This window comes from Papilio xuthus, unplaced genomic scaffold (genome assembly GCF_000836235.2).
Source record: "Papilio xuthus unplaced genomic scaffold, Pxut_1.1 DF825946.1, whole genome shotgun sequence".
Classification (NCBI taxonomy): domain Eukaryota; kingdom Metazoa; phylum Arthropoda; class Insecta; order Lepidoptera; family Papilionidae; genus Papilio; species Papilio xuthus.
In genome coordinates, this window is record NW_013532703.1 from 6355935 (window position 1) to 6383864 (window position 27930).

At 32.7% G+C, this 27930-nt stretch overlaps 1 protein-coding gene across 5 annotated transcripts; it reads left to right on the plus strand.

Annotated features, from left to right (window-relative positions):
• The first annotated feature begins 314 nt into the window (after positions 1-314).
• On the plus strand, positions 315-26170 carry LOC106124578 (P protein-like). 5 transcript variants are annotated; one of them, XM_013321400.1, is made up of 18 exons: positions 315-335; positions 2296-2744; positions 14723-14877; positions 19639-19831; positions 19982-20018; positions 20751-20886; positions 21627-21820; positions 21968-22231; positions 23158-23361; positions 23544-23659; positions 23795-23933; positions 24203-24338; positions 24527-24729; positions 24903-24996; positions 25116-25258; positions 25374-25484; positions 25573-25720; positions 25833-26170. In XM_013321400.1, exons 2-18 carry the CDS (start codon positions 2305-2307, stop codon positions 26009-26011), a joined length of 2892 nt encoding a protein of 963 aa, XP_013176854.1. In that variant the 5' UTR covers positions 315-335; positions 2296-2304; the 3' UTR covers positions 26012-26170. The 5 variants fall into 5 exon arrangements, with proteins under 5 accessions (XP_013176854.1, XP_013176858.1, XP_013176857.1 ...); XM_013321404.1 differs by lacking the exons at positions 315-335; positions 2296-2744 and adding an exon at positions 8930-9161 and having other exon boundaries at positions 14638-14877; XM_013321403.1 differs by lacking the exons at positions 315-335; positions 2296-2744 and adding an exon at positions 8930-9138 and having other exon boundaries at positions 14638-14877.
• Positions 26171-27930: the final 1760 nt, after the last annotated feature.

Here is a 27930-nt window from a genome sequence, read left to right on the forward strand (position 1 = left end):
GAGTCATTAGTAGATATTTGTGATTTCAATTCAGTTATACATTGAAAGAGGGCGCTAATGTGCAGTGTAGTAAATAACATCAACTATAAATACCATGCTCATATCAACTAAATCATTGAACTACTACTTAATTATTATAATTAATGTCTTTCATAGTTACTATGAGCCTACGTTTGTTTCTATGGATATTAAGTGCAGTGACACTTAAAACAATATTGTTGTCTCTGTTTTGTTCAAGACAATGTAAGGGATGCCAATATGTATTAGACAGTGCAGTGAGGTTTTAGACTTAGATTGTGCCGTACATCTTGTTCTCTCGCTTTAGTTATCAAAAGGTTAATATATCTATACAATTATAAAAATTGGACTGTCTGTATGTAACATCGGATAATATGTTTGATATTTCGCAAACATGATGTATCTGCTTGTAACGACATTCCAATTTTTTAATTCTGTTTGTCCCCAAATCGCATTTGTTCTGGGTTATCTTCAAAACGAAGGGCTGATTTTGGCGGGACTATGCGGGAAAGTAGTTATGCAGAGATGCTGGAATATTATAGCCTGTTTTTTTAATCCGCGATGACGAAGTTGCGGGCGACTGCTAGTCTGATATTAAAATAAAAAGTAGACTCCAACTTAGTTGTAAGTTGTATGGTGGCATCGCGTTTGTTGTACTACGTCGCTCTCCGTTACTTAAACAACTTGCAAGTTAAACACAATAATTTTATACAAAATTCAAAACAAGAGCCATGTGTTTATCGGCAGCATTCCTCGATTGTCTTCGACTCGGACCTGAACGGTATTTGTGTTAACACCGTGCTTACGAACGGACGTCAATTAAATATCATTCAATATATTTTATAAAAAAAACATTGTTTAATAATTTTGTTCATCTCGCCAGCAGCATTGTAAGTATTATTTTAAATTTATATCGTAATAATTTAGTTACCAATATTGGCAATGTTTTTTTTTATTTTTCTATTAAATCGCCAAATTTTATGTCAATAAATTTAAATCTATGTAAGATAATGGATAGGTCTACTGAAAACATCCTTTGGACATTAATAGCAATATTCAAACCAAAGAGCAATCAGAATCAAATCAAATGTAATCAAATCTTAAGATTTAATATAAAAATAAACTATTTTATTATTTCATTGCTATGTCTAAAAGTATGGATGGATTGCGTGAAAGACGAAATAAGTTAAATGAGTTAGCAATTACGTTGCTTGCCTTTGATAGCAGAGAAGAGAATGTGCGCGAAAAGGTTAGCACACTTTTCTCTACCTCCCTTCACTGCCAGACCCAATCTCCCCATATTACTTATCGGATAAGGGTAGAAAGGGGAAGAAGTGTAGAATTTGGCTTCCGGAAAATATTCATCTGCATAATCGCTAAATGACTTAAAGTTAACGCCTTTCTTCTGTGTGATTGTGGTATTTCACCAACGTTACCAGTCTGAAACTAAACTATAACACATTTTTGACCGTCTCGAATAACTGCTTTAGACTTTTATGATAGTTTTTATTACATAGAAATATCTGGCAATATCATTAAAGGTCAATATACGATCATATTATTAATAGTTCTTACGTAATACGAGCTTTTCATTGGCCAAGCGCGTTCGAACTTTAATAACATATCCAACCAAAGAACATCTTTGGGTCTTATACAAATATTTCGAACAATCGCTATCGTATATCAATTATATCAAAATTAGTGCGGTATACGCCCGATAGAGGCGCTGCACAAATTTGAATAAAAATTCTGTTGACGATACGATGGCGATTGTTGCAATTATTCTTGCTAGGCCCACTGATTGAAAGAGAAAATTAAAATTATTGCTTAGTTCATATCTGATTAAACTGATTAATGTTAGTGTAAATACATAAAAATTGAAACTCGAGGTTTATGTAAACGTATTAAAAAAGTTAAGGAAATTTGCTTATATTATTTATTAAAATTGGGTAATAAATAAAACTTTAAAAATATTTTTACTTTGTTTGAAATTTAATATCACATTATCATCGACATCAGAGCTAAAATGGAATGTTTGAAAGCATTATATTTTTTTGATGTGCTTAGAATATATCATTGTGAAGTTAAATTGAAATTTTTTCGCAATTCTTCTCGACTACGATAAAAAAAATTTAAAAACTTATAAAACTAATTTATACGTAAATATTATAAGGATTTATAATATTTAAAAATGTTAATATTTGTATTAGTATAGACTAAGGCTTTAAATTAAGCTCTCATATTATTTTACGCATTTATAAAAAACTAAAATTTCAGATATCAAAAATGAACAAGGATAAACGCGCCTACCACAACGATGGATTCGAAATAACCGAAGATTTCGAAAATGTTAAAAGGAATAAAACAAATGAAGTTGAAAAAAAAGACAAACTACGTCGTTCTTTGGTTTGTCATCAAAATAATAAGCTGGAATATCGTAACACAATAGATGGATATATTGATATGATTGTCGCTACAGACTCGGATGATTACGCAGGAGCCGGCTCCATATCTAGTGATGTATTTCGGAATATCAATTCAAGAAAAATTAAAAGAAATGATGATGATAAAATTGAGCCAGACAAGAGAATCCGTCCGATGTCTTCTTCAAGTTCTGATAGTTACTATACATTCAGTGGTCTCGCTTACAAAAGCTTTAACGAAAAGTCAGTGAAGAAATCTTGGACGCGTCAGTCGTTGCGTGATGAAAAGTATGAAGAAAAACTGTAAGTATTTAATAGTTTCTTTCAAATTATTTTATGTCATCATCATCAGCTCGCTATACGTCCCCATCGAGGGGCTCGGAGCCTACCCTAAGTTAAGGGTGATTAGGCCATAGTCAACCACGCTGGCCAAGTGCTGGTTGGTTGACTTCACACATATCTTTGAATTACTTCTATTACTACTTATTATTTTAAGTAATTAAATCTTTTTGATACTGAACATAAAGAGAAGAAAGCTTCTTGTAATTATGTGACTTTATAGATGAAAAATTGAGTTTTAGTTAGATTGTGACCATTGAGTGAAGATTGTGGATCTATTTTTTTTTTATCAAAACATAAGTCATTAATGTGGGACACATCGAGGGCTCCTTTCTAGGGTGAGAAGGACCGGCATTATTTCCCGGTAAGGTACCGTCTCTCTATATTCTATATTATATCGTTCAATATATCTCTCATCCTTATTTATTTAAAAATAAATAATCACAAACGACAGTTATAACTGTTTTTTTAATTGTATTGAGGCTAATATTATTGATGTATCCGATCAATCGATAATTAAGCCTTAAATGACTTTGTTCTCTTTTCTGTAACCATCAAACAACAGATTCTCTTATTTTTTCCATCAGCAGGACAGAGAAGATAGAGAAGAGAAGGGAGTAGCAGAGAGATACGTGACTTCTCTCTTCCTTAATTTTTTCCAATTCTTATCTGCCAGTGATCTAAAAAGACCGCATGTGGTTGAACAGACGTCTGTTATATGATGGACAAAAATAATAAAAAATATTAAAAATAGAAAGCAGGAAATTGATGAATGAATGTGCCAATAATTATACAGCGGAAGTGACAACTAGATTTTGAGGTAAACGGCTAGTTCAAGCACATGGAAGAAATAGGACGTTGATTTTTTAATAAATTCACAATCTTTTTTTGAACTTGTTAATTTATCGTATATCATTATATGCTCTTGAATATTTTGAAACTCATTATAACTACATTTTAGTCCTTATATACCTAACTGTTATATATTTGATTTAAAATAAGAAAACAACAAATGTTTACGATAATATAAGGTGGCGGCTCGTAGGTCAGAACTCGCTCATTAGAGATTAGAATTCAAAATAAGAATTTTTTAGTTATATTTACATCTTACTAACATTATAAACTTCACATTTTAGACGAATGGATGGATGTTTGTTAGAAGGTATCCCCGGAACGGCCTAACGAATCTTGATGAAAATCGGCATAGATGTAAAACTTAGTTTTTAATATTTACATTTTTAAATCCTGGCATTTAAGGACAAGCCGCCACTAATGACATGTGAACCTTTGTTTTTTTTTTAATTATACGCATAAAATATATAAAATGCAATTGTTTGCATGTCAATGAGATTTAAGACAAGAAGATATGTCAGAAGCAATTTATAAAGCAGATGTTTTTTCCTCGCTCGTATTTAAAATAAAAAAGTCACGTGTAAGACGCAACATTTAAACAATGAACATTTTATTTAAATTTGTATTATATTTGACGTCAATTTAATATTTAACGCTATATATATTTTTTTTTGTTAAATTACGTCGTGATGGAAACGTAAAAAGTAATTAATTATATACTTATCTATTTAAACCATGTAAATATATCTTCTTTATATACTTGTATAATTAAAATAATTACATATTAATTACAAAGTTATCGTTTTTGTAACAAATAAGTTTTATTGCCTGTTAGAATTTTTAAGAATAATAATAGACAACTGACATTCATTATTATTGTTTTTGTAAATTACATAAAAGTTATAATTAATTTATTTGGTTTAATTAATTATGTTAAATTTATAATAATATAAATCCTTAATTATCATTACAACATTAAAATTGTTTTGGATAATCTTACTAATTTTGTAAAAGATAATATTTGTCTTACTAATATTATAAATGCGAATGTTTGGATGGATGTTTGTTTGAAGGTATCTCGATGACGGTTTTAATCGCTGAAATTTGGCAAAGATGTAGTCTGAAAGAACACATAGGCTACTAATTAAGTGTTTTAAAAACCGCACGGACGGAGTCTCGAGCGACAGCTAGTGTATAACCTAAATCGATTAATGCTTTCACAGTAGACAACTTAAATATGTGTATTATTTTTATATTATTTCCTTCATAAATTGACAAAGCTCGACAAAAGCACGATTTGCCAAAAGAAACGAAAGTATTAGGTATCAAAAATTTCTCAACTTTATTATTTTTTCCGGACGACCCGCACACCTGGCAACCCCAAGTTCAATCGGTCTTTAGTAAGCCGTGAGTATATTTTAACAGTTTTAAACACGTGATAGTATGATAGCGACGTCACAGAATGTGGTATTCCTGCAAAGTATCGCGCTGTCACAAATAATGGTAAGCAAATACAAGAAGTGTGCAGTGCGACCTTGTTGCAGACCGCATTGCTTTTCCATAACTACGACACTCGGGAAAAAATTAAACATTACACGTTGGTATAGTAACCAACGTGTAACGTTTGAGTTAGTATTTCGGGCAGAACAATTCAATTGTTCCTGACGTGGTTTTACTAATGTTTTTTTTTAAATTCGAAAACCTTACTTACATTATTTATCTACGCCTTACTATGGATGAATTAAGGGTCTAACTACTTCTGCTTTTTCGTTGGAAATATCCCATGACGCAAAATAATTTAATCGTAATAAAATAAACGGTTAATAAACGTTTTTATCTTAACAAAACAGATAACATTATTTGTCAGTTTTTTTAACTGGCATAATGTTTACGTAGATTTGTTTGTGTCTCTATTACAATATTACATTATATGACGGGTTATTTTCTTGTCGTTTGATAAAAATGTGCTTAAAGTTACACTATATTAATATTTACAAGATGTCATTTTTCTTAAATCGAATGAGGTTATAATCGTCTTGATCAAAAAAAAAGATTTTATAAGTAATCCTAGTGCCATTTGATTTTTTATTTATATAAACAAATTTGAATTCAAGTATTTTAAGTCAGCCGACAATTTGTTATAGTGATCCTGTCAGCATTTTACGGCAAAGTAGTTTTTTCGTTTTAAGCCATAATTTATTTCAGGCGCTAAATTATTTCAATTGAGCTCTACGGGACTGACATTGTAGTTTTTCAATTCGATGCGATGAATAAATAGAGCTATTTAGTTATCACAAGTACTAGTTATTTCACGATTTAAAGTTCTTAAGTGTCATAAAAAATAACAGAAAGTGTAAAAAGTCTTACTAAAACTTTTCGATCTGTAGGTTTCTTTTGGATGTTTCCATGTCTGTACCAGTTTTTGGTGCATTATTTACTTTCATTCATTTGACTTTTGTTGAGTATCTCTCAAATACTTTGAATGCATTGCATACATCGTAAATCTAGAAACAAAAACTTTGGCTTATTTAAATAAAGATAAAATAATTTCTGTAAATATTTTGCTTGTAAAAAATACGTAATCGAGTACACAATTTTCTCTTTATCATCATTTCTCTTATTCCACTTATGTGAGATCAGACTGTCAAAAGTCATTGTAGCAAAGTTTCATGAAATTCTACTACGTGTTTAAATTTCGTTTAAGGGACAAACATATAAAAATTAAAACTTTACATAGCAGTGGGTCTACTGCTAGTGCTGTTTAGCCCTTTTAAAATATAGTAAACATGATATGATATTTCTCGGACTATTTAAACATTATTTGACGTCATAGAAATAGAAACTGTCTGAATAGTAAAATGGCACATGGTATCTTATCAGAGGCGATGTTTTTCTTTGCGTAGTTAAATATTGTTTGTCTATTGTTTGTTACTGCAGCTACACGCGCCACTCTCCACCACCACTCTATGACACAGTAAACCATAGATACGACTTTGATTACTCTATATTCCAGAGCAAATATTAGACTTAACAACTTTAATTCAGTTTATTTCGGATAAAACCTATTTTATATTATTTTCTGTAGCTCTTTAAAATAAGTAAAACTCTATGAAGGTCAGCTTAGCTGTGAAAATGAAACAAAGAGACATATTTAAATTGCATTTGTAATATTGTAAACAAAACTCAATGTTAATCGATAAAGCGAAGATAAAATGGTGGTTTTAATTTTTACTAATATGAGTTGCAGAACAAATAGCAGCGCCACCCAGTTACAACAAAGGAAAAGTATTTGTAACTTTTTTAATTTTAAAATAATATCAAAAATAAACGTAATTACAACAAATTGTCACATTATATAAATAAAAATAAGAATGAATTAAATCAAATGCACAAGCAAAAAGCACAATTACATTTTAATTATAAACTAATTGGTATATTTTAATAAAAAAATGCTACTATATACTTGCAGTATGACGTCATAGATTGCGACTTTTCACCGCACGCCACTGTTCAGCAAGAATTGCACACACGAGCCAATGTGATATCCTATCACTTAATTGTGATAAGCAATCCATTATCAGTGTTGTCTCACCGATGTTTATAAATTATCATATCGACGATGTTAACTGCAATTTACTGTACATTAATGAACCTATATATTACGTATATATTGCAGAATAAAAGATTTATTACTACATAGCATTTAATTCTTGACTCAGTTTAGTTATTTTTTTAAGATTAATGTTCTAAGTCTCTGATATCCCTTCCCTTAACTTATGTATGTCCCGTATAACCAAGGGTGTTAATGGGGATGTGGAATGTACGTATTAGGGAGGAACACTAGTTGTGGTATAGCCTGGATGTATTTGGTTGCCTTCAAAAGAGAGAAGACAAACTTATAATACTAAATTTAAACTTTGTTTTTTTTTCTACAAAGAGAAAAGCAGTGGCAACTCACAGTTCATCTGTGTCGCTGCGTTGTATTGAAACATTTTTAAATTGGCATGGCTACTGTATATTAAATCTATTTAAAATTCAAGATGAAAATAAACGTCGTTTTATTAAGTGCCAGAAAATACTAATGTATCTAGAAATCTATATCTAGATCTTGGACACGTTTAATCTGTAGACACTGCGTAGATTACGGATATCCATTGGAGCGATCCTGGCACAACACTCTTGCTATTTTACATCCATACATTTATTAAGTTTTTTTTATATTTTTTATGTAATTCCTTTAGCTTTCATAAATTAGATATGTTTTACAACCTAGGAACTCACGAACTTCTTTCCTGTTTGGAATTATGTCGTAATCAAGTTTATAACAGGGAAAGAATTTTGTTTTTCTTCATTGTATGTTAACTATGTTGGAACGTTATACGGAAATATAACGTCAAGAAAGATGTATGTGTTTTGTACGATTGTATGTTACTTCTCACTAATCTTACTATTTCTCTTCTTACTAATATTATGAATGCGAATGTTTACATGGATGGATGTCTGTTTGAAGGTATCTTCGGAACCGCTCAACGGATTTTGATTTTATTTGACATAGACGTAGAACGTAGTCTGGAAGAACACAAAGGCTACTAATTAGATTCTTTTTATTCCGCGCGGACGGAGTCGCAGGCGACAGCTAGTACGGAAATGTAACGTCAAGAAAGATGTATATGACTTGTGCAATTGTATATTGCTATAAAACGAGCAACAGATGTGATTCTGTAAGCAATAATAGCATATGACATATTGTAGCGTAATTACATCTAGTAAATAATGTTACACTTACAGTTTTAAAGTTGGTTTCTGAGAACTAAATCTCCGTTTAAAACATGTTGCTATCTCTGTTTTGTCAAAGATAATGACAGGGATGTTGATATATTTTATACAGAGATTTTAGTCTCGGAAAGCAACGCTAAGTCATTTATGATCTTCGTTTATGGCCACTTCATAACTTCACCGTCCTTTTATGGTGTTACAGTTTAAATGCCTTTATCAACATTATAAATGTCAATCAACAATATCATAAAAAAAGTTTTGAAAATGTAATTTTGAGGTGCATTTTATTATCTGTGCGTGTAGGAAAGAAAGGATTATAAATTATTAAAAACCTCATTACTTGAAACTCTCTTTAATCTCTATTCCATTCAGGACGTTATAAAATAATAACATTTAAACAAAAAGAAATTCAAAATGTTGGTGCAGCTAATATGTTTTTAATGACCGGCAATATAATTAATCTATAATTTTCATAAGAATGTGCTTTGAATTTTATCCGATTAAACATTTCTAATTGTAAAGCAAACATCTGTTGATAACGAGCCCGCTGATAAAATCGCTTTTCTGTTTACAAACGCAGCCAGTTGAACGCGTCGCGCGCGCCTTTCCGAACGTGTGGCGGGAAATTAACGTAAAAAAAAGTTAAAACGTCAAAAAACGTGCGAAAACTAATCGTAGCTAGTGTAACGTGTGTCAAAAACAATTTCGTGTTGTGAAATAATGGGTCGATGATGTTATTTTTTTTTTCTAAATGTAAATATAAAATTTATGGAACCTACGTTTTGTGGAAAATTGCCAATATTGTCTTGTGATTGCCCGATGCTAGTTGGATTAGATTTTGAATAACAAAATTAAAATTAAAAGTAGTCGCACAATTTCTCTGGGTTGGTTTTGCTATTTCATTCAGACGTTATACTTAATCATTAATTTTAAGTTTCCCTCTTTCCCTTACATAATCAAAGTGCCGATATTGTCAAATACATTTTATCCTATACATGTTGATTTTTTTACTTTATAAAAAATATGAACAGAACTTGCACCTTGTTTTACCGTCCGTGATTACTTATAAAAAAAAAGCTTAAAATCATAGCAAGCAAGCACACTTTACACTTGTAAAAATCAACATGTAAGTGGTAGACACTGGAATGAAAACAGAGTTTCGCAGCACGCAATTAATTAAAAGATATCACATAAATATAGATGGAAAATGTAGGATATGAAAGTGTGTGGCTGTCAGCGATAGTGTTGCCGGCTTCACATGTATGTACTTATATCGATTAGATCGATGTCATTATAATAATACGTGAAAAAAAATATATTTACAATTCAAGTTATTCAAATTTCAATATTCTTTATTTTCCGATAACTGAACAACTGAATTGTAATCCATATTATGTTGGTAAATTACAAAACTCGAAACTAAAAAAAAAAAATATCTTTGGTCATTAAAATGTCATTGGAATTATTTTTAATACTGTCTTTAAATAACATTAACCACACGATATTAAATCCTACATTTTAAATAATTTGAAATGCATAATAAAATACATTAATTTATTTACGTCCACAACAACATATTAAACAAAGGAACGATCATTTTAAAGGTTTGTATAGCTTTCGTTCTTCTGCAAATCTTGTCTCAGTTAGTGCTTTTTTATTTGCAACACGACAAAATAAATAAAAGATTCGATATGTTTATTATTATATTTGTATTTCGTTTTACGTTTAACGAAAACTGCGTACCTTTTTAAGAAAATTGGCCCAGCGCCAAAGAAGTGCAGAAAGCTATTTTACAATAAAAAAAATCTTTGCTTATGAATTACCATCGAATTACAACCAATGGGTGACCATTTTAACTAATTGCCTTCTTACGCAAAAAAATGAATATGTTTTAGGTAGTGAAAACTCACAGTTAGTAATCGCGTTCAATCAAACTAATTATATTAATATACATATATTAATTATCATCTCACTTTATAAACTGTTGGATAAACTGTCACTGTTTAGCAATAAATTATTATGATCTTGAGATTTCTCATTATTTATCAAATGAAGTCGATTTATTCCACTTCGAGTCGGAGCTAATTTACTGTATAATTTTATAATCGACGATATACTATTATAATGCTCGAGGAAGTCTTTGGAACATTCTAATACAACTTGTGTAATATATGCGTCGTTGTATGTATATTATGTCATCTGATGACAGATGCATGTATACGAGCTACAAGTTCATTCTTATGTCTGTACAACAATCTTAAAAGCGAACCGGAAACAAAGTGATGAGTAACACCTAAAGGAAACTAAGACACGAAAACGACAGGAGTATGTAGGGATTTTTCTCTAAAACTTGATTAGATTTAAACGTTCCCAAGAAATTCCTAGTCATTTTCATTAAATTACAGAAGATTTTTGCTATGGTTCCGTTTCATCTTCGTGTTGGTGTGCCACCGGTATTAACGACCCACGGGAGAATAGCATATGGATTAAATCCAAAATGAACAATTCGGATAAGCAAAATACGTATATTAACGTATTTATATACAACAAAGATCGTGCTAGCTCAACTTTGCGGGTTATGTCCTTTTGTATGTACCGTTTGATTTAGACTCGGAGACTTTCCTATCCCCTTCACAACCATTGTCTAACGATAACTTGGTAATTTGTTTTCTATCCAGTCGACTATAATTTTAACGGCAGCAAAGAAAAAAAAAATAGTTTGACGGCCGTTATCTCACGGGAGTTTGACTTTCTTAAGCTATAACCTCAATGATACCCACCTTGAATCAATTTTTTCAAAAGACAATAACAAAACAATAAAATTAGAAACAGGAAAAACTATTATTTAAATAGTAAATTTTACATCGGTACATATTAACATCATAATATAGATAAGACGCAAATGTGTTAAATTATGTTCCCATTAATGTTGTCCAAAAGTCCGTATTGATTATTAAATACAGCACCTAAATGATGCTAGAACTCAAGGAATTGGAGTGTCTGTTTGTAATATTAAAATTACCGTTTTTTACTACATGAATTTACGTTACATACACCAAAATAACATTTTTTACAATTAGTATCTGTCTGTTCCGGCCGGTAGAGATTACTCTGAAATGGCTGCACCGATTTTGACGGGACTTTATTAGCAGCTAGCTGTTGTTATTAAGGAACAACTTAGGCTAAATTTATTTAAGAAAAAAAATTTTTGGAATAATAAAGTAACGTTGCAATGTCGTAGTACTATTCAAAACCGCGCGCATCTCAAAGTTAGTGTTTCACGCGGACGAAGTCGCGGACACACCTAGTGCTTAATAAATCTCTAATGAATGAAGGCTAATATTATCTGCTAAAATATTTCGTTTCAATGTAACATGTAGCTGAAAATTCATAATCTCTGCCTACCATCTAGGTCACGGGCGTCATTGTGTCGCTGAAACAGCTCTGCTTTGAAGTGTGAGATGTCATTCGATTTATATTTCTCGTTGTGTTACACACAGTTGGATATGTATTGGTTCCCCAAATAAATTATTCATTCAAACATCTAAAACTTGTATAAATACAACTTTGTCTTTGCAATAACTTTTTAGAGCACGGTGCTAATTATTTACATTTAAATACAATATAATAGTTGCGTTTAGCTAGATGACCTTGAATATATAGTACGAATAAGTCACTTGTATGGAGTTAACCACAACAATAGGTTTCTTTGCATTTGTTAAACAAATAAAAGCGCGGGATGTATTTATGGACGTTTTTTGTGGCTTCGAACGTGACTAAAGTGCAATAAGTTTGTTATGAGACACTACTGTTAATAAACAGTCTTTGTAACTAAATGATTATCAGTTCAAGGGTAGTATCACTGTGAAGGGGGGAACCAGTTGTAAATAATTTATTCGGATGGAGGTCGGCCTGTAACAATTTCCATATTTTGCCACATCTACGGTACTTCGAGCATGTAAATATCTGTCGATTTAGTTAGATGCCAGCTACACAATTTCAGTTTTAACTGTTCAGTAAAACTGTACAGTTGAAACTTAAAGTATGTTCCGTCATATATATAGCTCGTAATTCAGTGTAAGATGTATATATTTTATTATAATTTTACGAGATAATTACGACTTGTTTACTCTAGACAATAGCGTGTGTTGCGGTCTGTGTGTCAGTATGAATTAAATCGTCGTATGAATTAATGTTTGTGATCGCGCGGGTGAAGTGGCTTTATTTATTTTATTACAATAAACGTCGGAATGTCGAGCTGTGCTTGTATCTGGTGACGTTTTATTAATAACAAACAATTGTAAAAATTGAGGAATATTTTAAATATATAATTTCTATTTAGGCATAATTCTGATCTTCGATAAACTTTAATTCGTAGCAAAGACATCAGTATATGTAATTAAAACAGTATGATTTTTATTTATTAAAAACTATCATATTACAATTTATTAGTGTAAGGAAATTGTTGCTAAATAGTTTATATAATATTCATAGTTAGAATATTTGAGATGAATCACTGTGACTAAATGAACGATAACATTGAAAATTATACACTTAATTAAAACGCGGTTACGAGGCGTCTCATTTCGTTATGTAAATAAATAACGTTAAACTGCATTCTATATAAATTATTCAATTTAAAAGTTAAAATAAATTTAGTTGCTTGGAAAATTTCCATAAACGAGTTAATATTAATCTTATAATGTAACATTTCATATTGTAATCTTAGAAAAAGTTATTTCAAATCGATAACATATCAATATCTCACGATGACAGAACTAATCCGATTAAATATTTAGAAATCTGCTTATGATTTATTATTAGTGTTATCTTGAATGATGTTAAATACATTTCATGAGATTGATAACAGACTTTATAGTAAAAACTGGGTGAAGTACAAAGGTAAATTTCAAAGATAAAATATGTTTTGTATAGATGTTTTTGCAGTGGAAACTCACTAGGAATTCTGTTTCATTCAATGTTTACAGTTTAATACTTTGTTCGTTCTATGACAACCATAGATGACCATTGGAGCTTTAAGTTAATATTAGCAGTTACAAAATAGCGCCATCTCTCGGATAGATTTGCCACAAGAAGTTAGGTTATTCATTGTATGGTGTCCAGACTTTACAATTTGTTCGAACGACGGATAAAAAGCAATTTAATCGCCAAAAGGCAAAAGTAAACCCAATGTACATTCACGCTCGAACGTGCAATTTACAAAACAAGGTAAAATCGGTGTAACTAATCGTTATAAATAGCTGTATTCCGCTGCAAGGCGTCGCTGTATGAATAAACTGTGTACATTTGCTCACAGACGATGCATTTGGAATGCTTTAGGGGCGTTAGCCTCTGCGAGACTGCACAAATGTGCACTGCAGTGTACGTACACTGAATTGCATCGGTGCGGGTCTAGATGTGCTATAGACACCATGTTTTGATAATAGTATGGGATAATTGTTATTATCGATAGAAGATATGAACATGCAAAGTATTACGAAAGTTTCACGAATTATGTTTTATACGACATTATACTAGGTTCTGTGTTACATTGATATTTTTTTTATTTTTCATTACATATTCGTGAGTTAAATGTCTCTCGAAGTGTTGAGTTCATTGTTATACTATAAGACCTCAATTCATCAAGGTATGTTTTATTGCTGCGTTACCTCGCACCAACAACTAACTACGTAGTTTAACATAATCTCTATATATACTGATTGTAAGGAATATACAGATCTACGACAGTAACTGTACTCATTTGCACCTATTTTGTAAAACATTTCAATCTTCTGTAAGAAAACAATTGTAACTATGTTTGTAGGAATCTTAATTACAATTATTGAAACTCGTAAACCGTCGTTGAAGAACACGTGATAGAATATATGGTACTAAATACATTTGCTAGAAGTTGGATATAAGCTCGATCTTCAACAAACATATCTCGTGTCTTTAGTATCAAGAAGCTTTCATCTCTGTTAAAATTTGAATTAACGGAACCGTGTAGGATATGAAAAACTTTAAACTAAAACTAAATGTTTAAGTCAAAATTAACTTTTACGACCATTACATGTGTAATTGCATTTTACTTTGAAATTATTTTTATATCACAATATTGGCTGAAAGTTTTTATTATCTCTAATATTATTTGTTCTCTCAGAAAAAATCTAGCAATCACATTGACAGTAAACATCAGACCGGTCAATATCTAATTTGATGAAATTTCCAGTGTTTGGACAATAAAAGTATTATGATAAGTGTATGAAGATGTCTAAATTTGTGAAAAGTGTAAAGAAATGGAGTGGGGTGTCCAGGCCGAGCAGCCAGGAGCTGAACCGGAGCCAATACTCGCTGGTGTCATGCGGCGAGCTGACTGCTGAAGCCATCCAGCTGTGGCTGGGCTTGCCCAAGAAGATCAAGTACGACCCAGAGTTAGCGCCGTTCAGGCAACGATATGAAAAAGAATTTGGTAAGTTTTATATTCATTTTCAGTTTTGTTAACTTAGTGTTTTAACTGTCGAAACACATGTACAAAAACATATTCCCTCTTTCCTTCTGTTTATAAAAAACAAAGATAACAACTACTTCTAAGAAGACACAGAATATTTCGCTAAAGAAAAGATTTACCTCAATATATTTATAAATGTATTGGTGCTGGAATTTGTCCACTGTATACAAAAACTCCATTAAATTGAAGTCTTTCCTGTTATTCCATTTAAATCACTCATGATTCAAATGTTTTAGTTTCACACAAGTCTACGCATTTACATGATATATTAAAAGAGTCGTAAAGTTGAAATCATTACAAATTTCCAAACCGCAGTGAACCCTCGATTTGTTTATTTTAATCAGCTGATATATTTACGAATAAAGGAGTAATGAGAAATCTTTTATTATGAAAAATAAGTCGAAAATGACATTTACATTTCAATATTTTTCAAATTGTCATACAAATACACAGGTGATAACTAAGAAAAATTACTTTTACACTTGATCAAGATTTTTGCGCGCGAGTGTACATGACATTATTCAGGTCTAGGCCGTTACGTCGTTAATCCGATCAATATAATAATGATAGCTTTTTAATGTTAAAACAAACAGTATCTTATCTACAGAAGTGTCCCTTGCCCTCATAAATACTCTTAATCATTTAATTTTCTCATTATTATTTCCTCATTTCACTACAGCCCGTGTTATATAAAGTGATAGTTGCGTTGGTGGCGTGTTCGCGTATGTATTAGCTATGTTATTGTGGTAATAGAAACTAGCCGTTGTCCGCGACATCGTTCGTGCGGAATTAAAAAAAACATAATAAGTAGCCTTTATGTTCTTCCAGATTATGTCCTACGTGTGTGCCAAATTTCATCAATATCCGTTCAGCCGTTCCGGAGATACCTTCAAACAAACATCCATCCGTCTATCCAAACATTCGCATTTATAATATAAGTAAGATAAAATATCTATACAAGCAATGCTTAGTTTTAAGAATTGTTAAAATATGACGCACTACTTTATAACGGCCGAAGAAGAATACGAATCGTATGTCACCTTACCCGACAAAATCGGTCACATCGTGTAGGCTACAGGAGGTCATGATAAAAACTTCTGTCAGCCGTGCATAAATAATATGAACCCATGGACGCTGTTTACGTTTTTTATCTCGCTTCGCTGACCTTGCATTATGATCATGTTGTTTGTAAACTTAACACGCCACAACAAAACAAAATAAAAAAGCATTCTAATATTAGTAGCGAATATTTTTTCCTAACATCATTCCAAAATAATCTCAAACAGAATCGTAAGTAGGGTGTTCATAAAAACTGAGGAAATCGGGATAAGTATAGATTATTTTATACAATTTTTGTAAAGAGCGAATTCAATTTGTCTTCACTTTGAGCATTACTTTGTTATTAAAAATTAAATGAGATTCGATTAATGTTTATCTATATTTTAGTCTGATGTCATGTCTGATTGTAATTGTCTAGTTTCAAAAGTTTTTTTTTATAAATATAAACTTGGTGTGGAATATTCGAGAAACTTTCGAATGAAAAAGAAACTGAAAATATAAAATCGTCTTCGGATGCAGCCGAGGCGTCGGCCATTGCGACCAGAACCGGATCGAACCGGTTTAAAATAGCATCGCCTCGTCTGCCAGTCCGCCATACCACTTGGAATCGTGTCAAAAATGAAAAATACCAAGTCGCTTATGGATGCTATGTGTGTGTCGGGTGCGTCTCATTTGAGATTTCGTAATGTCCAAGGTCTCCTGGAATCGAGGGCTTCACTTTGTTTACCCTTTCGTTATTTTATTTTTGTACCAAACATTATTGACTTGACAAGACAAGGTTAATAAATTGTAGACAACTTAATTAATTCTTATCAAACAAACCATTCACCAATGAATTAAATAAAAACGATAAACCTAGCCAGTCTGACTGCCTCGAAGTCTTTGCAGGGAGGAATACGAATCGAATGGCAACTCACAATTTTCAATTATCAGATCATTACATCTTCTTGGCATGAGGAAAAATATGCATAGCGTGGTGTGGAATAAAGATCATGCCAATATGGCATAGTTTCGGTAATTCATTTTATTAATATTATAAATGCGAATGTTTGAATTGATGGATGGATGGATGTTTGAAGGTATCTCCGGATCGGCTGAACTGGTCTCTATGAAATTTGGCATACATATAGTATATCTTATGACAATAAAGCCTTTATTAGGCAGGCTACATTTTTGCAATAATGTTACAACCTACAATTACTACGTACAAACTATTTATTATTTATGTCTGTGGTTCAAATAAGATGTAAAACAACTAGTTTTGTTAAGATTTGTTTGTGCAAATCAACCTCAATCACAAATGTTTTACCTTCAGATGACAAGGTCTTGTGGAAAAAATTATATCGAAGTTACTAGAAAATGTGATTCCATATTTGACTTGTGTTTTTCCACAAAAATACAATAGGAAACTCTAAGGCAAATATTATCTTATGTCGACCATTTAAAGACACACGTTGGAACGTAAGGTTTTAGGTTAGGACTTACGAACATAAACAACTCTTTTTACAACAAAATCGGTTAAGACTTTTGGCCTATAGGCGTTGACAATGAAAAGGACAAACAAACCCACACGCATATTTACATACTTTAACACAAAAAGCAAAGCAAACCTTGTCAATAACTTTAAGCATATGTATACTAAAAGTTCTAAATTGAGTTGTAAGAAGAAGTTGCGTTAAAACCTTGAAATATTTGTTTTGTCCTAAGCCCTTTATGGCGGTTATTTGTGCAGCATTTTAGGCCCCAACATATATATTAATTTGGCACAGGTGTATTTGTACAGTTTATTATCACTACGAATGCCAGTTTATTTAACTAGAATTAGTTACGGGTGCGTAAAGTGTGATATTTGATAATACCAAATAACGACTGATGTATTTTTATGAGTAATCGTGATAATGAAAAATCCCTTGTTAGGATTGTTTGTACGAATTTTATGGGAGGAGTATAAACAAGGATGCAAAAATTATATTACACGGTTCGGTATTTCCAAACGATTTTTTTATTTAATCGACTTCAAAAAGGATGTTCTTAATTCACCTGTTTATTTTTTATATTATCTGTAGTACTTTGCCCCTGGTAAACCGATTGTGATGTTATTTTTTTATGTTTCTGATGTAGTCATCCGAGCAATAAGGTATCGAATGTTATCATATAATTCTAAAGTAGTTTTCCCACGGAGATTTTCTATGTCGACTCTAACAGCTTTCTATTGGTTTCTTTTAAAGTTATAGTATTATTTAAACGAGTTAAAACTGACCATCTTTAATATGATATCATATCGGATAAAAGTTATTTAAAACAGATTTACGTATGTTTTTTTTTTAATATATTATTCCATTTACATGTAATTTAGTTTTTTATAATTGGTCAATTAGTTAATAATGATGTATTGACTAATGACATTATAATAATAGCTATTTAAAACATCCTGCCAAAAAAAAATGTTTTGTTTGTATGCCTTTAATGCATTTATAATATGATGTGGTGAGCGTTGTTAATATTATGAAGAGAATAGATTTGTTTTTTTGTCCTGGATAAACTAGATTATTAAAGTTCATTGAGTCTTTGAAAGGTAAAGATTACTAATAATTAATTTATGCTATGGTTTTGATTAACTAAGGGAATGATAGTGTATTTAATAAAGCAAATATCTATACACGTGTTTCGTTGTATCTCAAAGCCAGATGTCTAGATGTAATTACGATGTAATCAGGAATAATATTGACGCGATAAATTATACCTATATAACTTACATATATTATGATCCTAACGTATATTTGAAGTCAACTAAAAAGTCTTTAGTATGCTACACTATACAATTGAACCTGAATAAGCAAGGGTCCAAGGGACCGCGAAATTTTTCTCGCTTATAGATTTCTCTTTAACCCTAGTGTCTCGCGTATGTAGGTCATCTGCCAGGGCCGGACAATGACTCTCGCATATCCAGCTTCTACGTTCAAATCGATCTATCCAAAGAAAAAAATCTTTATAACATTGTGTTATATTCACGTTGTTAGTGACACGAGTCTATGGTATAAAAAAAATTGTGATCAAGGAAATTTTACTATGTATGTAAATTGTATCTGTTAAGTTTGTGTGATTTAGATTGTAAGTTTTAGTATCTCGTGACTCTGTTATATTGCTTTTGATATTAATTACTATTGGAAAATAAATGGAACGACATTTTATTTTAATGGAGACATTTTTTAATGAAAAATGAAAATTAAGTTATGTGGGTTTCACTTTCGATAAAACGAAAAGAATATAAGAAATCGAAGTTATTTTATGATTTACATGAGATGTTTAATATATTTCCCTAGTTTTGTGATGTTTTCGCTTTAAATATTAAAGTCATAAACGCAATCGACATTAAATCGATTCTCCGAAGACTCCAATTCAGTTTCAACAAGTTTTTCGAATGTCCAGTTTCTTATTAATTGGTTTAGCAGATTATTTGAAATAATTTACTATTATTTGTTGGGACCATTACAAATAACCATAAAGCTTGTGCTAAGTGGTTTACGTTAATTACCCTGGCATTTCGTAACTGATATAATTCAAATCACGATGAATTTAGGAACAGAGTTAAGCTATTAGTTTTTAGCACAAAATTTGTGGATGACAGCTAGTTTGGTAATATGTAACTTCTTCTTTCCACAGGTAACCTCGAGAACATTCCTCTCTCTTCGAACCAGTCATCAAATGGCTCCGCGCCGGAGACAAAGCGTCTGCCTCTCGTCAAGTCTGCGCCGCATCTCAACAACAACAATATCAAAACTGTATCTGCCAATGACGACGGTGTTAATATTAAAGACCCAGAAAAAGCAAATAATTTCAGCAAAAATGGCGAAAAGTGAGTAACAGCCTGTTCTAATTTAATTTATTATATATTTTAAGGAATGATGGAAGCGATATTAATTGATGTGTAAAATCACTTACTTAGTTCTATTATCTACTGGCTCAGGAGAACTAAATTCTAAATAATCTTTTTTCCTGTTTTTAGGGAGGAGAAGGGACAAACGCATAAACATTCAACAAAGGTAAGTTCGACATTTTAATTCAGTGTAGAACTAGACTGAATAGAGCTACATAATAATTGCTCTTTGATTATATCCTTTGTATATCATGTAATCGATTTAAACGAGTTTTTCCCTAATATTTATAGTGTTGTAAATACAGTTTTCAGTGTTTAAACTTGATATCAAACCGATTTTGAATAATCGCTTTGTATAGACATAACATAAACATAGGTTTATTCCGTAATTACAAATAAAAACTAGTTATTATCTACCTAAAGTTTGAAAATAGAGGATTTTTTAGTTTGTATCAATCACAATATCAACCTTAATTTGACTTAACTCTGTCGAAAATCTCAAAAAATTGACCATGCAATAGGGTCATTAGCCAAAGGGTCACGCTACCAGCGTCAAGGTTACTTAAACACATAGTTACAATCACAAATGTGTTGTTGATTATGACACCTAATCGGCTCAAGGTACACGACCATTAGCCGGCGCCGGACGCACCGCACGCACGGTCCGCAGCGGGTTTTAGTTTGCCTTGTATAATTTTTCATAGCGCTGTGTCCATCATCCGTGCTGCGGGTGCGTCCACCGCTGGCCAATGTACGGGTACCTTTAGAATCAAATCAGAATGCAGGAGTGACAAAAATTACAATACTCAGGCAATTCCACTTCTGCGACAGTCAACTAGTAAGCCGAAATATCACATAAATATATTGTTGTACGTCAAAATGCCCCTTCCCCTTTCAGATGGCCAAAGCGAGGCATTACGTAAAGATGATGCTGCTAATCGCCTCCTGGATCTTCTTCACAATTGTCTTCATGCTTTACAATGAAAAAGAGGAAATCAAGAGAAACACATTCGTGGGACCTGGCGAAATTAAAGGTGCGATCATTCTTAAAATCGTTATACACACTACACATTTAGAGCCTAGAAATGCTTATCCAAATATGGACTGTTTAAAAAAACTCTAGTTGTCAGTTTAATTTTCGTTTATAGTGAAGTTTGTTTGCACAACTTTATGATTTTATGTTGAATGTTACACGTGCTGTGGACAATTTGCAGTCAGCTAGATCGCTAAATACTAAACAAAACCGGTATAGCTACATATAATAGCTGCTACTATACTGTGAATAATGTATGAATGGGTCTTTCATTCTTCACGAACACCGTTAATGCATCAAGTTAACAAGTATTGACTTGTTATTTTTTATTCACTTTAAGAATGGAATCTTTTACTTTATATTTTTATAGGATGTATTATGTTGTATTGTGTTGTAACAAGATATTTATGTCTGCATACGACGCTATAGTTTGACTCGATGCACTTTTATATGTACTAGGATATTTGTAGCTTTTGCTTCTTAAATAAGCGATATCTTTAACAAACAAAAAGTTTTAGACATTCTTAGACTGGGGTCACGAAATTAGCGACGAGCGGGACGTCGCGACGGCGGAGCGGGGCGATGTAAACAAAAGTATTACTCCGCTCCCGTTCGTTTCGCGTACTTCGCTGTAAGACAAGCCGTAACATTTTTGCCTTAAAATAAACTAAACCTAACCTAGTTGTTTTTTTTTTCGAAAGTAATTAATTATACAATTTGAGTCTTCTTTACTTGTTTTAGATTACCTATTTAACGCATCTGAGATTGACAATTTGTCGGTGCTAGTGAAATTATCTGGTCCCTTTCTACCGGAGCATATGGAAAAACATCTGAACTCTACGGAACTGGAGGCCGCTCAGAAGATGACCGTGTGGCTCGAAAGATGGTCTGCAAGTGATGGACCTCCCGTGATATCCAAGAATAAAGAAGTAACGGTAAGACTATGATTGTTAAACGTGACATATTTTTATTGTTACTTTAGGTTATATTCCTATACTTGATTTGGCGATAATATCAAGCAGAACGCAGAAGACATATAAAGAGACCTAATATCTATGTGTATATGTATCAATTGATTGCAGGCTTCCGAGAAATGGTCTGTGTTACTGCAAGAAGACAGATTCCTCGATTTCAGTCAGGGGGAGCGACGTACATCCACAATTATATTAGGGAAGAATGCTTCAAGTGCCAACTCCTCGTCTGTTCACATGATCCGAATGCAGACCACGTCCAAACAAACTATACCTCTGACTGTGAGCTACACTGTGAATCCGATAGATGTCGCCAGCGGGGTTACCTACGCCTGTCTCCTGCTCTGCGGTTTGTACGTGCTGATCATATTTGAGGTGAGTTGTAAGATATACATTTTCGTAATAATAAAATTGTCAAAAGGTTCACTCACCCGAGAACCGGTGCTCGATAACTTTTATTATTCGTTATGACATACAAAACATTAGTTACATAAAAATGTAGGATGTTCTTGCTTTAAATAATTTTGAGGTTTATTTCTATTAGAATAAAATTGTTATTTAGCCGTTAATATATTTTGTATGAGTACAATGATTCTGTCATACGTCGGTTATCACGAGTTTTCTATATTTATGTTTTGTTTCCGTTATGATAGTGTCAGCAGAAATGTATACACATTTGTTTATTTATGCTCAACGTCGTTTGATCGCCAAAAGGGCATGGCAGTTGGGCTCCGTGGTTAATTTCTTGGGTTCATTGTCTACGACTTAAAAAGTAAAAGACTTTCGTTTCGAATAATGATAAAAACAGATGATAAAAATGAACTCAAATAATCAAAAAGCAAAGAAAAATATTATTGAACGATTAAGGAAAGAAATATGTTTTATCCTTACTGATTGTAAATATAAATTATTCAGTCCCGTTGTGGTTTTTAATGATTATTTTCATAAGTACGTGTAAAATTATACAATGACCTTTGCACTCGAAACTTTAGTTACACTGAGACTCCACATGTGTATTTGTTCTGCATATCGTGACCTACTTACAATGCGATAAACTACAAAAATGTAATCAAACTCTTCATAATATTGTTTACCAACATCATACATTGTTGTTGGTTTTTGTTACTTTTATCACTCAATCGAATGTATGCAGTTTGTTTGATTTAATACGAATTATTTAACCTTCGAATATGTAAATCAAACTTTGTTATTTAACTAGTGAATAAATAAAGAAATCGTAACATTTAAGTTATTCAATGAATATAACTATACCTATTTACGAAGGTTTATTCCTTGTCCAGATAATAAACCGTACGATGGCGGCCATCATCGTCTCATCAAGCGCTCTGGCGGTACTCGCACTGGTGGGAGAACGACCTTCCGTACCTGAGCTGGTCTCTTGGCTGGATGTGGAGACTCTGCTGCTACTCTTCAGCATGATGCTGCTGGTCGCCATCACTGCTGAGACAGGCATTTTTGATTTCCTCGCTGTCTTCACGTTTGAGGTAACATGAAAAGTTATTGTTGTAATCTGGAAGTTAATTAAGGTTTTTGTAACAAAATATAATCAGTTGATATAACTATCATTTCTTCAGTTTATGAACATTCACAATATGCAGAAATTTTACAAGAATTTAATTGATAAATTATATTTAAAGATTTCGTTTGTATGTATGTATGTATGCAGGTGACAAGAGGCAAGTTGTGGCCGCTGATATCGTTGCTGTGCGCCATCACCGGCTTGCTCTCCACTTTTCTAGACAACGTCACCACCGTCCTCCTCATGACACCGGTCACCATCAGGTAAGCTGACAAGCTCGCAGTATAACGTAATGGTGGCGACCTAGTACCACACAACAACATTAACAATTGCCACTATATCTGTACGAAACGGACACTATACATTTTTAAAACTAAATTTTATAATAATTATTTCAGATTATGTGAAGTAATGAACTTAGACCCGATCCCCATCTTGATGTCTATGGTGCTGTTCAGCAACATCGGGGGCACGGCCACACCCGTCGGGGACCCCCCCAACGTTATCATTGCCTCTAACAAAGCTGTTGTACAATCTGTAAGTTACAATATTGATTTACATGTTATAAGAACAGTGTATTGTTGCATTATTTTGAAGTAAATCTATGTTTCGCTATTTAGTTATTCTGTGCAAAAGAAGACAATTTTTGTCAAAAAAAATCCTGTTGCTGTATTAGTACTTCGTAATCTTTCGACATGTCCCTGTTTATTATTTTGTGTTGCTTATTTATTTTATTATGAGGTAAAATTCCATCGTAATTTGACTGTATCTATGTATGTAACTTGTAACTTTTCTGATGTGTCCAGGGTATAAACTTCACCAACTTCACGCTGCACATGACGCTGGGTATTGTGCTGGTCTGTGTGCAGACTTACTTCCAGCTGCGCTACATCTACAGAGACACCAGCAAACTCAGGCTCAACGTGCCCAGAGATATACAAGGTAAATTATTTTCCTCATTTTATTTCCGAGAATTTACCTTCATCTTAAAATGAGGTTAAGGTTTGTTGACTCAGATTTCATTTACTTTACAATCGCTTGATTTTGTCATTAATAAGTAAACTGCAACATTCAGTGGTTGAATGGTCACTAATGGGGTCTCTCAGTATAGATTTTACAATTTATTACAGATCTTCGTCACCAAATATCAATCTGGCGCCGTGCGATCGAGTCCCTGCCACACTTGAGCCAGGACCAGCAGGTGGTGCGGGAGAGGCTGGAGCGGAAGGTTGCCAAGCTCAACCTTAAGCTGACCGCGCTGGAGAAGGAGAGCATCAAGAGGGTATTCCCCAAGGAGACCTTCCAGAGTACGCTGGTCGAGTTGAAGGAGAAAGTAAGTTGTGTGCAAAAAAATCGAACAAAAACTACAAAATTTTTGAGTAAAGCAGCGACCAGCGATTGGATTATCAAATTTTTAGTTTCTTTCCTTGTTAACCTTGTTATTCATTTTATATCGCCACTGTAATTAAATGCATTTGTTTAAGTAACTACGTTATATGATTCTAGTACAAGATCCGGGACAAGGCGCTTCTTATCAAAGCCTCGATTGCGATCAGTTTCGTCGTCATCGTTTTCTTCCTCCACTCAATTCCTGAGCTCAGTAAGTCATCATAGAATACTTATTTAAGATTTGAATGATAAGAATGTGTTAAATCACTCTAGAGGAAAAGCGGTCGTAGCAATTGATGAATTCGCAAATGATGTAAACCTTGTTTCCAGACCGCGTGTCCCTGGGCTGGACGGCGCTGCTCGGCGCCATCTTGCTGCTGACGTTGGCAGACCGCGAGGACTTGGAGCCGATACTACATCGGGTGGAGTGGTCTACGCTGCTGTTCTTCGCTTCGTTGTTCGTATTGATGGAGGTGAATAGGCTTTTTTTACATCTGTGGTTCAGAAGATTTCGCTACCGATTTTGAACTTTTTTGTTCGTTTTTTTACATATTTCGTTGTTTTATTGATTATATATTTTTCTCGCAGGCGTTATCGAAGTTAGGTCTCATAGAATTTATCGGTGGTCTAACGGAATCAATTATCCTCAAAGTGGACGAGAGTGCCAGGCTGGCTGTAGCGCTTTTGATGATGTTATGGGTAAGGTCAACTGTTTTACTGAAAGTTGATTGCCAATAATGTCTGAATATGACTTTTTCAAATTCAATAAAATATTTTTTCAATTTAGGTGTCGGGGGTCACATCAGCGTTTGTAGACAACATCCCACTGACTACAATGATGGTGCGTGTTGTCACCACACTGGGTTCCAACCCGCAATTGGGGCTGCCCATGGCACCTTTGATTTGGGCTCTTTCATTCGGAGCCTGCTTGGGAGGTGAGCAAGAACAAGGTTTTGACAAATGTTCCATGTCCGACATCGATCAGATCTTAGGTCTGGGATAAAGCTGGCAAGATGTCTGTCAGTGAAAGCCATGTTGTGTCCGCAGGTAACGGCACTCTGATCGGCGCGAGCGCGAACGTGGTGTGCGCCGGCGTGGCGGAGCAGCACGGCTACCGCTTCTCCTTCCTGCAATTCTTCCGCGTCGGCTTCCCCGTCATGATCGGTCACCTCCTCGTCGCCTCCGTCTACCTCCTCCTCTGCCACTGCGTCTTTTCATGGCACTGAGAGTTACATAATAAATTAAGATGAAGTATCCTGGGTGAGATTTGGATTTTCTAAAATGTAAAAAAAGTGTGTGAAAAATGATAGTTTTCGATACATAAATTTGTGTATACCTAATACCTAATAATTTCGCAAGTTCTCGTTACTTATTAATGCTATCGAGCCCTCCGAGTACGAGTACTATATGACTATGAGTACTTACGGAAAATTATTTCGAAGCTCTAATTTATTTTCAAGTGGATACTCTTCTATACGTCAGTTTCCATTACCGAAACATCCATTTACAAATGTATCCTCATCTCAATGTCTTCAGAGAGAATGAATGAGACGGCAATATGTATTTATTTATACGAATGTTTCGTGAGTGGGAACCGACCGAATGCTGTAATAAATAATGGCTTTAATAACTGTCAGTTACACTTTTAAACTGTTTTATGGCAACGTCTGAAGAACGACTATGATTAGTTATAAAATTAATAATGTTAATATTTATTTTCAATATGGTTATTTTTCGTGTTAAAGCGTATATGGTTAAATTATTTTAGTTTATAATAGGTACTATTCGTTAAAATACAAAAGTACAAAATAAGTAATGTGTTAAAAACTGTGATAATTTTGTTATTTTGGTACTTAACATATGCACCGCACATTCTCAACTTTGGCAACGAATCCACATTTTTGAAAAATGTTACATCTAATCACTATATATAGCAATTTTGAATTTTGTTGCCGCATTTGACGCAAATTAATTAAACGTCAAGCAAATAAGGACTTGCCATGTATCTGAAATACTCTACCTTTTTGGTAGCTTTTTTATTTATTGGTAGTTTGCACAAAGAAGATACAAATATGTTGTTTTGTAATAAACTTTAACCAATTTATTTATAACTTTGGATTTCGTTATAGTCTTCAACGCGCATGTCGTAAAATATTTACTCAAAGAAACTTAGCAAATGTGCCGATTATGTCAATGAAAATGTATACTTCGTAGTCACTTTATTAAAAAATGTATTGTATTATTTTTGTTATGTAAAATTTAGGCAATTGCCGTTTCTATGTTTTAGATTTATAAATTTTATGAGATCGCAGTAACAGTATTTTTAGTAATTTTAAAAATGTTTAGATATGTTTTAGTTTATATAAGTATATATCTATGTTTCTATTATGAATGAATCGAACAAAATAGTTAAGGGCAAGCGATTACTTAGAATGTAGTTTAATAAAGTTAAAGATATGTTAAGATAGAACTCGTTTGTATATTTACCTAAATATTTTTTGTATCGTCATTCTAATACTGTCTGACGGCATCAAGAGATTTTGATACATTTTTTGTTTTTGAAATATGTACACATCTTTTATTTTAATGTTTTTGCTAATTTGCTTGTATATTTTATCTTTCTTATCCAAACATTTCTTTCAGAAACAACTCAAATTTAGGTTTTCATATTTAAAACGCGTATGCTTAACGGACATGTACAACAAACTAAGAATTATATTGACAAATACTTTATGAATTCTTAAAACTACTTGATTGTTTTGTAATGTTGTGTACCTATTTTGGTTGTGAGAAGTAATATAGATAAGTAATAAAATAATGGCTATATGTAATGCTAAAATAATATAATTATTGTAGTGATTTTTACTTGACGATCATAAAATAACAATTATGTTCTGATATTTGCACTCCTTGTTTTATACAAGTAGTAAAAAATTATACATTCCAAAAAATATCAGGAATTTCGTTCTTTTAATATTTTTCTTTTGATTGATAGCAATTTGACTCAGTCTTTTAAGATTTATTTCTTTAAGATTATTATTTGATATTTCAAGACAGTGTTTATTTAATTAAAGCTAAGTAAATCACAAATATTGTATTTTAAGCATACAATTATGATTAAATAAAATGAGATATTAGAAGCTTA